Consider the following 13,507-nt stretch of genomic DNA (forward strand, 5'->3'; position numbering starts at 1 on the left):
ACTCAAGAAACGTGCTTCACACATATTCATGTGTGGAATCGAACATGGGTCTTCCACGTGACGCGCGAATACTTTCACCAGTAGGCTACCCCACCGTCCTTCGAGCATCATGACTTGTGTTTTCAAATGCATGGCATAGTGAAGACAATCGGGGATTTTTAAAAATCTATTCGTACCGCCACGTTCACCATCTAGTATCATCACTAAACAAAGCTGGCCTGAGCCTCTAGGCTATCCGTCTCCCTGCTTTTAGCTGAGATTCCTTATGGAAAGGTTTTGGTTTGTTTAAATCAGGAATGGGTATGCAATTACCCATAGGTTCCAGATGTACTTTTCACATGTACTGGCTTGCTCCCACGTGCCGTCTTGTTGACAGCGGATGTCTGTGCGGTCTCCGCAGTAGATGTAGTCGTCGTCACAGCTGTAACTGGCGATAGCCCCCAAAGACTGGAACTGGTAGCTCACAGTGCCGTTTTCGGGACTCGGGGGACTGCCACAATGCTCCACTCCTATAAAACAATATATTTGCAAGTCTGCATTCTCAAGACTTTTCAAGTGTTAAGTTTTTTGGCGTTTCGAAAAATATATACCGTGGTTCAACAGAATTCGATGTAATTTGATAGGTAGGTCTGAAAAGCTGAAAAATTCTTCCGCACCTCTAACACATGCAACGCTTTGAGTCCATACTAGTGCCTCACATCTGCACGTTATTGATGTCGGGCTTACGAACATCTTCACAGACTGCAAGGTTAGTTACGAAGACTAAACCTAGGGAAGTCATCAAACTTGTTACTAAGATTAAACCTAGAGAACGCATTAAACCTAGAGAACTCACTAATCTAGTTCTAAGACTAAACCTAGAGCGACATTAAGCTAGTTCCTGCCAAAGAAGAGCATTAACTTACAAAGTGTTGGACAGTCTCTGTAAAATCATTGCATAATCCACATTTCATGTTGATATTTTCTATAAAAATCTCATTTAGGCGGCTTGTTTATCTTTGTAGATAAACGCTTTTCTTCTGTATACTCTAACCATTTTCTTGTGGGAACTGATGGAAGTCTATTTAATTAGTTTGTCTTTATCAAATTTATGTGCCAGTACCCACCTGCAACACAGTAGGGTCTCTTAAGTCGGTCAACAGTGCATCTGGAACCAGGCATACAGTACATGTCCTCGCATGGTCCTGCTAAATACTGAAGAACAACACATAGTCAAATGATTATTAATGAATATTCAGGGTGGAACATATGCTCTGGAAATATACATCTGGCCAGAACTGATCATCAGTAGCCCATGCTTGTCTTAAGAGGCGACTAACGGGATCGGGTTGTCAGGCTGGCTGACTTGGCTGATACGTGTCATCGGTTCCCAGTTGCGTATATCGATGCCTTTGCTGTAGATCACTGAATTGTCTGGTCCAGGCTTGATTATTTACCGACCAAGGCAACATAGTGAGTCTTAGAATGAGCATTTTTTATGCCGCCAGCTAGCGTTATACAGAACGAAAGTTCTCAGGATGGCTCAACATAATGGCAGAACCGGTGTTTGTCCATGAAAAACTACAAGCCATGAGGACCCAGAACCATGAAAAGTTGCAGGTCCTGATCACAATGTGTAAGCCCTATAATTTAATATGGAAATGATACTCTCAGTGATTGAAGATGAAAAAAAAAGTCGGTCTTAAAGACCCACAGAAAGCAAAAGCTGTTGGTCTGGGGGGTTTCATTCGGCTTCGGGGCCGACCTTAATTTCGAACCCCGGGCTGAACATTTATACCTTTAAGGGACTTGACATCCTGGAGGCACACCTGGAGGCATTTGTACTCCAGTAAGTGCGTCTCATGATGAAAACGCAAGGGCAAACATGGCCCTATTTTAGGTGAGTACCTCTACCAGGAGGAGCATCCATCTTAGAATCGTCAGCACTCAGTCCACACTCAATCGAACTTATCTGTGAAACCGTTGGACATCGGACGTTTGACTGGGAGTATGTCTCCTTGAACGTTTCATCTTAAATGATGTACTAAGCACTAGGGCGCTTGGGCAATCAGCAAACAAAATCTTTTATTGGCCATCTGACCTTCAACGACTCAACAAATCTCAGTTGTCTCTGTTACACTCTTCATACCATCAAATATATGAAATACCAACAACTTTGACACATTTTATAGAATATCCCGTACTTTTTCAACAGTATATTTCATATTTCGATAATGCTATCGTAATCCATGAGCAGCCTATTAATTTCAGTCCAGACTTTGTTATGCAATTAAATCCAATGAAAGTATCCGATAAATAGCATGTCCTTACCTTGGGCCAGTACTTGATATCACTGTACCCGAAGTCATTTTCATGAACTATGGTGCCACTGTTACTATCATCACTGTTAAGGTAACAAACTTTAGTTTTCTTCACGAAACTGATTGACAAACAATTTTGGTTCATCATACATTCTGATCCACACTGGTACAAGGTGGACGGTTGCAGAACGCGAAAAACACTCATCGGCATGAAGGAGTTTGGAATCAACAGAAACTCGAGGTCAACGCAAGAACATCTCACGCAGGTGAACAATAGAACAACATAACATGCTCTTAGAATTCCGAAGCAGCCTCCTAAACAACGCCTGGAGACCATTTCTGGAAATGATTCTCTGGAGTCTGGCGGACACTATACCCGATGCTGTCCTCGTTTCCAAAGCAAAGTCTTATCTGACTTCAGCAAACCGTAGGTCTCCCAGTGTATAATTCTGATAATTCTTTTCGGACTGGTACTGAAAAGTCGTAAATCCATGTTATTGACTGATTCCATATCCGTTGTCAAGGCAACTTCTGCAACATGGATCCACAAATCAATACTACTTTAATTCCTTTCAGTCGCTTTCACCTTGGACTGAAAACATCGTAGAACATTCTTCTTATACATATGGAAACTAAATATGGTCACTTAATATATCAACATCACGATGTCTTTAGGCGAATAATCTTGTTTATGCAGCAGTCATATTGTTGAGATGTACATGAACCAACCCGTCAGAGTAACTCGTTGTTAACATTAATCGATAGACAATGATCTTGTGATTGTCCGCCACACCAACAATTTAAGGATACAGCATGATGGTAATTTTGTTATCTATATGCTTAAGTTACCAAATTACCGAATCTGAGAACGACGGAGATGCGGCTTTTCGGTAGCCTCAACCACACAGACATTAGAGAAAGAAATCTCAACAAGATAAGACATGGGCACAAGACATGATGTGCGCATTGACTTGCTTAACTGGGCGGCGAGGTAGCCTCGTGGTTAAAGCGTTAGCTCGTCATGCCGAAGACGCGGGTTCGGTTCCCCACATGGGCACACTGTGTGAAGCCCTTATCTGGCGTCCGTAATAATGCTGGAATATTGCTAACGTCGTAAAACTAAATTCACCCATTCAGTATGCACATGAATCAGAAATGCTACCACTGCTGGAATATTGCTAAAAGCGGCGTAAAATGTAACTCTCTCACTCACTTGCTCACGACACGTATAGAGCAGTGGACCATAGACTTGAAATCACGCAATCCTCGATACACAAAGTGGGTGATCCACTCGTGTTAGAGAACAAGAGGAAGACCCGTGTTGGAACTGACTTTCATCGTCCCGCAACAGGTGCCTCATGGGATCTGGTGGTCAGGTGTTTAGATCAATGCTGACGGTGTCGACCCGTGGGTTGTCTAATCCAGGCATTATTTCAAGAATGCCGCTATATTGCTAGAATATTCAGCAATAAACAAAAACACCTTTACCACCTGAATCAAAACAAAACCGCATCCTGGTTTGATCCCGAGCTTGAAAGTCTGAAGAATTCCAAATGTAACATAATGGATTTGACTTTTAGAAATTTAGACAGTTAAGCCAAAGGTTTTTCGACAAAAATGCTTCAACAGAAAATAGATTACTTCGCTTTTAGAAATATTACGGACATCAGAAATGGGCTTCACACATTGCACCTATATGGGGAATCGGGCTGATAAGAGAAAGCGTTAACCACAAGACTACCCCACCGCCCCTACATAACCAGAAGGTTGAGGTACATGTCCCCGGCTTGTGACTAGCAAACTTTTAAGTCTTCTCGTACCGCAGGTATTGGCCTTGAATACATCAAAAAAGGTACTTTCCTGAATCCCGGCAATGACGAATCATAGATACTTTTGGTTACTCTTTGGAAACGGTGATTTTTTTTAATTTATTGAATAGAAATATAATTTATTAAACATTCAAATTCAAAAGTATTCAAACTAACACAGGAGATATGTCTACTGATTGACCTTCCTGTGAAGTATTTACTACTCTTTTCATGTCTAGAGTCCAACAGATTTGTGACGATAACTTGAAAATCAGGTACAGGTAGGGACGAAACCTAAATATTCCATCACGTATAATTCTTCACCCATAAGCCTTGATACAGTTAGTGAGTGAGTGAGTGAGTGAGTGAGTGAGTGAGTGAGTTGGGTTTTACCCCGCTATTTAGCAATATCATGCCGTGGAACACCAGAAACTGGCCTCCCACATTGTGCATATGTGGGGAATTGAACCAACGCGTCAACTGAGTTGTTAAGGTGAGACCTACGTTTAGGTACTTAGGAATTAAACGCCCATTGAAAGTCGTAAGTAGCACGTTAATGAAATGTTGAGGTTGCTTCATTTTAAAGACAAACTTAGGTGCCACTATTCGCACTTTTTACGAGCGGGGACCACTTGATGGTAGAACTGGTAATCAACAAGTGTGTATAGTGAAATTTCAATTTCACATTTACAACTCGCACCCCTGGGTGTTCTACCAGAAAGAGCGAAAAGTGACAACTAAATATTGATAGTATGCTCTGGTGTCCAAAATTATTAAACAAATCATCGTAGTTGGTCTGTAGATTTCATGTGACTGACCAGGTTTGTTGCAATTATTAAATTTTGTGTTAGTGACCAATTCATCAGTCTCAAATGAAACAGGTAACTAAAATCATCAGGTTTCAATAGGCTGGGGGCGAGAGTGAGTTTAGCACTCAGCAATATTCCAGGAGGCGGTCTGTAAATAATCATGTCTGGACCTGACAATCCAGTGACCAACAACACGAGCATCGATCTGCGCAATTGGGAACCGATGACATGTGTCAATCAAGTCAGCGAGCCCGACCACCCGATCCCGTTAGTTGCCTCTTACGACAAGCATAGTCGAAGGTTTCAATAGTGACGGCAGAGGTATTCCCAAGAAGGGTTAGGACATATCCCTCCAAGAAACAGAGATATCAGAGATATCAGTGTAAATCAGGCTCTGTGGTAGGTTTGACTGAGTATTTGACAGTGCCTAAATTTTCCGTATTAGAATAAAATTCCGAACGTCCAATCATTGTCTTGCAATCGAGACAATAACTTCAATGATATTGGTAACGAATTTCATTATTTGTTTCAAATTATCCGTCCCAAATTAGCATTAGAAATAATACGATATATTTACAAGTAGTATTATATTAGACCGGCCATTATGGCTTTATTTTTTAAATAACCTCGTTACCTCATATGTAATCTGGGCCATTTGCATTGCTTCTATCATACTGTTTGTTAGTGTTACGGTTAAAAATTGCCGCGACAAAGGGTATAAGAAATCCTTCAGAACCAGCAAAATATAACACTGAGGAATCTGAAATTCTCAATAATATGTGTATTGAGGAAACAACAGCAAGATACAAAGGTACACAGTAGAGGTTTGATGTACAATACAACTCAGTTAAATCTAAATTAATGGGTCACAAATATAATGTCAACTCAACAAAGTCTTGCATTTGGTGTGAGAGTGAGAAACAGTTTTACTTAATGTAACACAGCGAGAGTCCATGCAGCGACTATGCAGGTCAAGCGTTGACGGAGGCAGGCACTTTTATGTACTCCAGTTAAGCTGTGTGTGTCAGGTGGCGTCAACACGACAACCAGACTTTATATACACAGTCACTGGTTCGTGAACATTCGAGCAAATACAAACATCGCCATTAACGTAGAATTCTCTAGTAGTCTCCCGGAAGTAAACAATTAATCAAGGGAAGCAACTCTAGAGCACTTCCTTAAAGCCTGCAGCCCAAATACGAGAGGTACTGAACATTTATGATACGAAATGCGACCCATATCATAATAATTATTACTTAATCAATAATACAATTTTCAGAATACACACTCTCGTAACAGTAGTATAATTGTAAATATTGTTTATGTGCCACTTAAGCTGCAGTTTGCAGCCTGAGTGAATAAAGAACACTTCTGTTTCAGTGTTATTTTACAGCAGAGAGTACTTCGTGAATCGTTGGTCACTATAGCAACCACTGATTTCATACTGAATTCTTCCTTAGGTTGGCAGTAAACAGCAAACAAACAAACAAGTAAACATGTATTCATGGGGGAACGCTGGTCGACCAAACAATCAGCAAATGTTAGGCAATGCTATACAGACAGCTGAGTTTCAGCTGAACCATTTCACTCTTGTACCAAAGATCAAACGGAATCGAATACTAGTATTTGTATTCATGTTTTGAAAGTACAGATTGAGGTAACTCCTGTTCTCTCACTTCAAATAGTTCTACATTCTATCAGCAGATGCTTAGATGTCAATGTCGTACCGTATCCATTGTCTGATTATTATTATCATAATTTGGTACATGGCAACTGGCTATGCTTTGGAATTTCCATTCTTTGATCCTCTATCCTTTCTTGTCACAAATCTTCGCAGGCACGTCAGGTAGTGCTGATGACTTTACCTAACAGTTGACACACACACACACACACACATACTTGTAATATAAAGTCCCAGATCAGTTCATATGCCATGTAATGAATGTCTTTATATTGCTAAATTGCACGATATACGGCTTGGGAAGCGTATGGAAGACTCATTTGTAGATACTTGTCATGGAAAAGCTGGCATTACCCATACATTTGTCAAAGCATTGCTATGAAAATCCTAATATTAAGATATTTGTCCTCGTCTGGGTTGAACGACAATAAAGGTTATGGTCTCTTTGAAACCACTACACATATTATCACTTGCGTGTATAATGACCGTATATATCTACTGTATATGTCATTTATTCCGATATATATGCTTTAGGCTCAACTCCACTGATGGAAGCCCAGAGAACCGAGCGCGGGTCAGCATCGTAGATAGAAACAGAGAGTGAAATTCATTTCCACTGACGAGCTGAATATGATGGTTTTCCCTCTGCTTTTGATGTTCGTCAATATTTGGTCTGTGTGTTGTCTCATGGCAATACCAAAGACTATGTTCAAAATAAATTCTATTTCAAGTAGTAAACCCGGGTATGTGACAAAACTGGAAGAGTCGACTCAGAAACTGGAGTCAAAACAAGGTACGTTGTCTTTGTTTGCGGTTAGTTTGAATATAGGGACCCTTGAAGATATTTCTTCTTTTCTTTTTTAAAAGGATCTTAATACCCTTTTACAGACAAGGCTATTAGCTTTATGATTACATTTATGAGGAGACTATTGTGTATTAAGATTGTATCTGTTTTCAATTACTACTCGATGTATCTTTGTTGTCAATTACTACTCGATGTATCTTTGTTGTCAATTACTACTCGATGTATCTTTGTTGTGTGTCAATTACTACTCGATGTATCTTTGTTGTCAATTACTACTCGATGTATCTTTGTTGTTAATTACGACTTGATGTGGATGTATGAATGTATGAATGGAGTGTGTCAATTCAAGTTTCCGCATATCAGTGAGAACACGTTTTCTCAAAAAAAAAATAAAAAACACAAAAAAAACAAAACGTTTAAGCTGTTTAAGTTCCTGGACCATGCCGTTCATAACAACCGCCGTATTCCATGTGCCTTACTTTGATTATTTCATAAAGTAAAGTTCACTTCCTGAGCAATGACGGCCAACAGATCCACGCTGAAATCTTCAAATTGGCCTTCTGAGTTTTTCATTACGAAGGATTCGTGCCGAAATAAAACAGTTTCCGTTTTTATATTGCAATGACGTAAAATACATACGTTTTCCAACGTCCTCTTAAGATTCGTATTTCTCTGTCCTTTCTTCAAAAATAATGGGTCGGGGCGGTGGAATATCCAAGGGTTTAAAGCGATCGCTCGTCACGCCGAAGAACCCGTTACGATTCCCCACGTGAGTGGAATATTTGAAGCATATTCCTGGTGTCCCGTGCCGTGGTATTGCAGAGATATTGTTAAAAGTAGCGTAAAACCAAAAGCACTCACTCACGCAAGCTGAAGAAAGGTATTTTTGCACGCTGACGATACTGGTCAGATTACAATAATCTTTCCACACTTAATGCCCTTGCTCAACGTTTCTCACCTTAACGCACACACACGCACACACACACACGCACACGCACACACACGCACGCACACACACACACTTACACACACACACAAAAAAAACAAAAACAAAAACAAATGAATAAAAACGCGGAATGAGGACAACTAGGCAATTACTGCAGTCGCATGAAGAAAAAATTGTTTACCTGAAAAACATGTTTCAAGGCCGTGAGGGAAAATTTGTTCTGTAAAATGTTTTACTCAGTTGCACCTCTGTTGCAAATGTTTGAAGATTTATTTAGCCAACCTTCTTCGTGAACAAGTTGTCCTCAGTCACGAACTGGAATTTTTTTTACAAGAGAATTATGTTGGTTGACCGTACTAGAGGGGGACACTCACACAGCTGATATGGTTACTTAAATTTCACCTGCCAGTTCAAAAAGCTTATTCACGTCCTTTGGGTTTTTTTTTATTCTAAACTAGATGAGTTGAACACGGAGTTAAAGAATGTATCTTCCCGAGTTGATGACCTATCAGGAAGGCTTGACACAACAAAAACCAGCTGCACCTGTAAGCAAGGTGAGTCATTTCCTTAGTTTATAAACCATATAACCCTCCTTTGAAACGTCTGTAGAAGCTTGGCCGCCTCCGTGCTGTAGTGGTGAAAATGGAAGGTGGCGGGTTCGATCCCCGGCCGTGTCAAACCAAAAGACGTTAAAATATGGTACTTGGCCCGTGCCAAGGCGTCGGGATTTATGGGTACAGGGATATGTCTACTCCGAGTCAGTATAATGTGTTTGAGTGGGATATTCACGATCACTGAGGCAAAGTATCTCGGCGTGAAGGCACTATAAAACCAGCTTAACTCGAAGCTAGTACAACCTCAAGCAGCCACACATACACGTCGAAATATTCCCATTTCACCTCTCCTCATCTAGGTAAGCATGATGCCGAACCCTGACGCTCTGGGACAATAATGGTGATGAGAGTGAGTGAGTGAGTTTGGTTTGACGCCACACTCAGCAATATTCCAGCTATATGGTGGCAGTCTCTAAATAATCATGTCTGGACCAGACAATCCAGTGGTCAACACCATGAGCGTCGGTCTGCGCAATTGGGAACTGATGGCATTGTATCAACCAAACCAGTGAGCCTGACCACCCGATCCCCTTAGTCGCCTCTTATGACATTCATGGTCAGCTTTTATGGCAAGCATTGGTTGCTGAAGACCTATTCTACCTAAGATCTTCACAGGTTCAATTATGGGGTGATGGGTCAATTAACTGTTAAACGCTTTCGATCGATAATCAATCATAAACCATAACCAGGTCAAGTTAGAAACCCAGGCCTCGTGTACCGAAAAGATAAGACTGAAAGTTCTCCTGATATCGAGATAAACAAATGCTAGCAACTGCTGAGATCGATACTCGATGCTGATCACTGGGTTGTCTGGTCCAGACTCGTTTGATTAGGTGGAACATTGCTGTGTGCGGCCTTTAACAACAAACACAGAACCAAACAATATAACAGGAAAAAAGCTGGGAACTGCTGGATGCTTGAGGTCAATATCCATGAAGATAAATGATTGCTGTCCTCTATCCTGTACATTATGTATTTGTTACCGGTTAAATAATTATTGACATAAATATAGTATTTCTTTTTTTCTTTTCGTGGAACCATTTAAAATATTAGTCTTAATCCTCAAAAGAAGTACAGTACTGACAACAATACGAAATCAGTGATATCAATTACCGTGATGATTTGACAAAAGCCCCGCCCATTCTATCATTAACCAATCAGGAAACAGAGGTACGTTCGAGTGCGAGACCAAATGCAAGCGTAAGTGTATGGTGGGTCCATCAGCGGATATGAAGTCACGTGCAAGGTATGCATTAACTAATGACACCGTTCTATTTTGGTTTCCAAATTGCAGAAATAGAACATGCAGCGCCAGAAAACGGTGAACATGAGAAAGCAATGGCACGTCTTGAAGACCAGATCGCAGAACTGAAGGAATCGATGTTGTCCCTGGCTAATGCAAATGCAGCCAAATCGGAAGATTCTTCAGACAAAGTCCGAAGACTGGAGAAAATGGTTCACGATATTTCCATTAAGTGTGAAGACACCGAAAACACTATCGGAGACCTTACTGAATCAACAGCCAGGTTGACTGCATTCGTAAACCGTGAGCTTTCGTGGTTTTCTTCCTTCCCTTTAAACCATTACAATGACGTCACGATCCTGTTGCTGAAGTTAACTCATGAAGAGTCATGAATTTTTAAAAAAATGAAAAACGCAACATGTCGGTGTTCAAAATTATAGGAAATATATGCATCTACTCACTTTAACAAGTGGGCAAATCACACAAAACCGCTGGTTCCCGAAGAAAGGTCACCTCGCTCACTTCCGAAAACAAACAGGGGAAAAAACCTAGGTGTAATGGTCTAAATGGTTAAAGAGTCCGCTCGTCACGCTGAAAACTAGGGCTCGATTCTCCCCGTGGGTAAAATGTGTAATGTCCATTTCTGGTGACCTTAGCATTGATATTGCTGGAATAGTGCTAAAACCGCTGTAAGACCATACTCACTCTCACAGATCCCCGTGAGATCTTCATCACGGTCACTAGGTCCGTGATGAGGGCACTGCATCATGCCACACCTGTGCGATTACTGTTTTTAAACATGCACAAGCATTTAAGGAGAAGGATTAGCTTCACTGTCCGGATTTAGTCCAGATTACAGTGTCTGGCCAAAAATCACTGAGTGACTATGATTCTACGCCACTTTTAGCAACAGTCCAGCAATATCACGGAGGGAGGCACCAGAAATGTACTTCACACAATTGTAACCATGTGAGGAATCAAACCCTGGACTTCAGCGTGACGAGCGAATGCGTTAGCCACCTGGCTACCCCACCGCCCCGTCCGGATAATAAAGTATTTGATAAGTATTAAACATAATAAACCAAATATGAAATTTGCACAACGAGTCGGTAATTCAACAATATTTTGTTTATTTAGATTAATTAGGGAGGGTGTTAATTCCTAAAATATTTTTTTAGCGTGAACGTCACTTGTTATGCCGACTGAAAGTGCCTGACGTATATTTTTATGTTTAAATCGAGATTTTATACAAACTTGGTTTACAAGCATGGTTAACCTTTCACACCTCTTATCAGCATAGACAGACGTGCGTGTCGTTTCATGCACTTCCAGGTGTTTTGTACAAGGTGGCGGCCTTTATCAGTACAGTGAACCAGGCGGCGTCAGATGACAAGGTTTCCTTGAGAATTGACGGATCTTCAGAAACGTACAGTATCGAAAACATAAACGACCAGAAACGTGAGGCTGGACAGTATGTATATTTATTAGTTCTATGGTCACGTAAAGATACGTAAAGTCGGAAAAATGAAAAAAATGGAAAAAAATGGAAAAATGTAAAGAAAAGCCTGGTGTAAAGTAATTAGCCGGTCTTTCTGAAAGACAGACGACAGAAACACTCTCTGGTACTGTTTCAAGTTGTGATTGTGTATCCGTTATGTAGATTCCGAGTAATAACATAAGCAGTGTACCTGTGAAGAGTAGGGTTAAAATTGGCCCCAGCAACCAATGCATGTCGGAAGAGGTCGAGTGGTCTGGCTCGCTGACATATGTCATGGTATCTCAGTTGCATAGATCGATGCTCATGCTATTGATTACCGGAAAATTTACAGACTGCCGCCATGTAGCTGGAACATTGCTGATTGCGGCCTTCAGCAACAACCAACCATACTCTTTTCTTCACGAATCAAATAGTGATGACGGAGGCTCTTTGCGAAATGGTGAGCGTATCTTTTCTGATTCTTCATATACAAGGTCAACTGCTGACCTGAAAAAACGTGGTTCAAGTCACAGACACGGAACGTTTCTGTCACGGATACGCATTAGACCAGTGGCAGCAAACGACATACTCGGTCTGAATGCAGTGGGTGACCAAACACACAATTAATGAGTCTAAATACAGTCAGTGATAAATACATCCACAGTTTAAATATTACAGTTAGTGATATATACGTCCACAGTCTATACACAGTGGGTGATAAATACATCTACAGTCTAAATGCAGTCAGTGATAAGTACATCCACATTGTAAATACAGTAAATATAGAGTATGATAAAGAAACGTGAAATGCTGCATTGACATCGTATTGTAGATCATCAAATTATCTTGCAGCTATGTAGCCCAACGGGTTGTTTCCCTACAATCAACTCATCAACAAATGCAAAGCCATTTCTGGTGTCCCTTACCGTGATATCCCTGGAATATTGTAAAACTGGAGTAAACCCAGAGTCACCCAACACATAGTACAATCTCATACTTACATGGAATGTACATTTGATTTCAGAGTGAACGAGGTATTCTTCCACTCCGTATCACTTGGCGCAATAAACAGCGTATACATGGAGCTGCACGGCACCGATGGCTGGAACATAGAGAAGGTAGCCTTCTGTTAGTATGACTGATAAATATACTTGCAATGGGTTGAGACAAATGTGAGTGAGTGAGCTAGTGAGGTTTTACGCCGCTTTTAGCAATATTCCAGCAATATGACGGGGGGAGCTGAGAAATGAGCTTCATTGTCCCCAATCGAATGGAAGCAATCGAAAGCGGAGTCTTCAGCATGAAAGACGGACGAATCAGTGTGAATGTCCATTCCCCTAAACCATGACAGGTTTTACATGTGACAAATTTATTACACCCAAATTATGCCAGAATACATTTGTCATTGGCACCTTTTCACCATGCCAGCTTCTAAATACCACCAATGAAGCGATAAATGTCTCTTACGAATACACTGTTTGTTCTTCCACAGGTGACTATTGACGAAGTGTATTCAGGACAGGTATATACGTTCAACTACCATGCCTGGGTTGATGATACTGATGGTCCCCAGAGCGCTACCCTGTCGCTGACATCCACCTACAACCATGTCAACAAATAGGTAAGGTCAAGTAATGGCGTTCTCGATTCCCAGCTCGTGATAAACTTGTGTCAGATTTTATCTATAATATTGTTTCCTGGATATTGTTGTTTAATGCCGCACTCAGCAATATACCTGCTATATGGCGGCGATCTTTAAATAATCGCGTTTGGACCAGACGATCCAGTGATTAACAGCATGAGCATCGACCACGCAGTTGAGAT

The 13,507-nt window shown here is 40.9% G+C and overlaps 1 protein-coding gene across 1 annotated transcript; it reads left to right on the forward strand.

Moving 5' to 3' along the window:
- Positions 1 to 1,530: 1,530 nt before the first annotated feature.
- Positions 1,531 to 13,304, forward strand: LOC137283920 (uncharacterized). The gene is made up of 8 exons (XM_067815595.1): positions 1,531 to 1,615; positions 2,406 to 2,566; positions 7,223 to 7,391; positions 8,808 to 8,903; positions 10,258 to 10,509; positions 11,539 to 11,677; positions 12,708 to 12,801; positions 13,176 to 13,304. The coding sequence occupies exons 1-8, from the start codon at positions 1,531 to 1,533 to the stop codon at positions 13,302 to 13,304; spliced, it is 1,125 nt and encodes a 374-aa protein (XP_067671696.1).
- Positions 13,305 to 13,507: the final 203 nt, after the last annotated feature.

The sequence above is a fragment of the Haliotis asinina genome, chromosome 5, assembly GCF_037392515.1.
Source record: "Haliotis asinina isolate JCU_RB_2024 chromosome 5, JCU_Hal_asi_v2, whole genome shotgun sequence".
In the NCBI taxonomy this organism is placed as follows: domain Eukaryota; kingdom Metazoa; phylum Mollusca; class Gastropoda; order Lepetellida; family Haliotidae; genus Haliotis; species Haliotis asinina.

What these genes read in the sequence shown, in the direction of transcription:
- LOC137283920 (XM_067815595.1), top strand. Translation starts at nt 1,531, where the DNA reads ATGGCAGAACCGGTGTTTGTCCATGAAAAACTACAAGCCATGAGGACC. An exon ending in GCAGGTCCTGATCACAATGT is followed by an intron (nt 1,616 to 2,405) that starts GTAAGCCCTATA and finishes AACAAACTTTAG; the next exon opens with TTTTCTTCACGAAACTGATT. An exon ending in CAGAAACGTGAGGCTGGACA is followed by an intron (nt 11,678 to 12,707) that starts GTATGTATATTT and finishes ATTTGATTTCAG; the next exon opens with AGTGAACGAGGTATTCTTCC.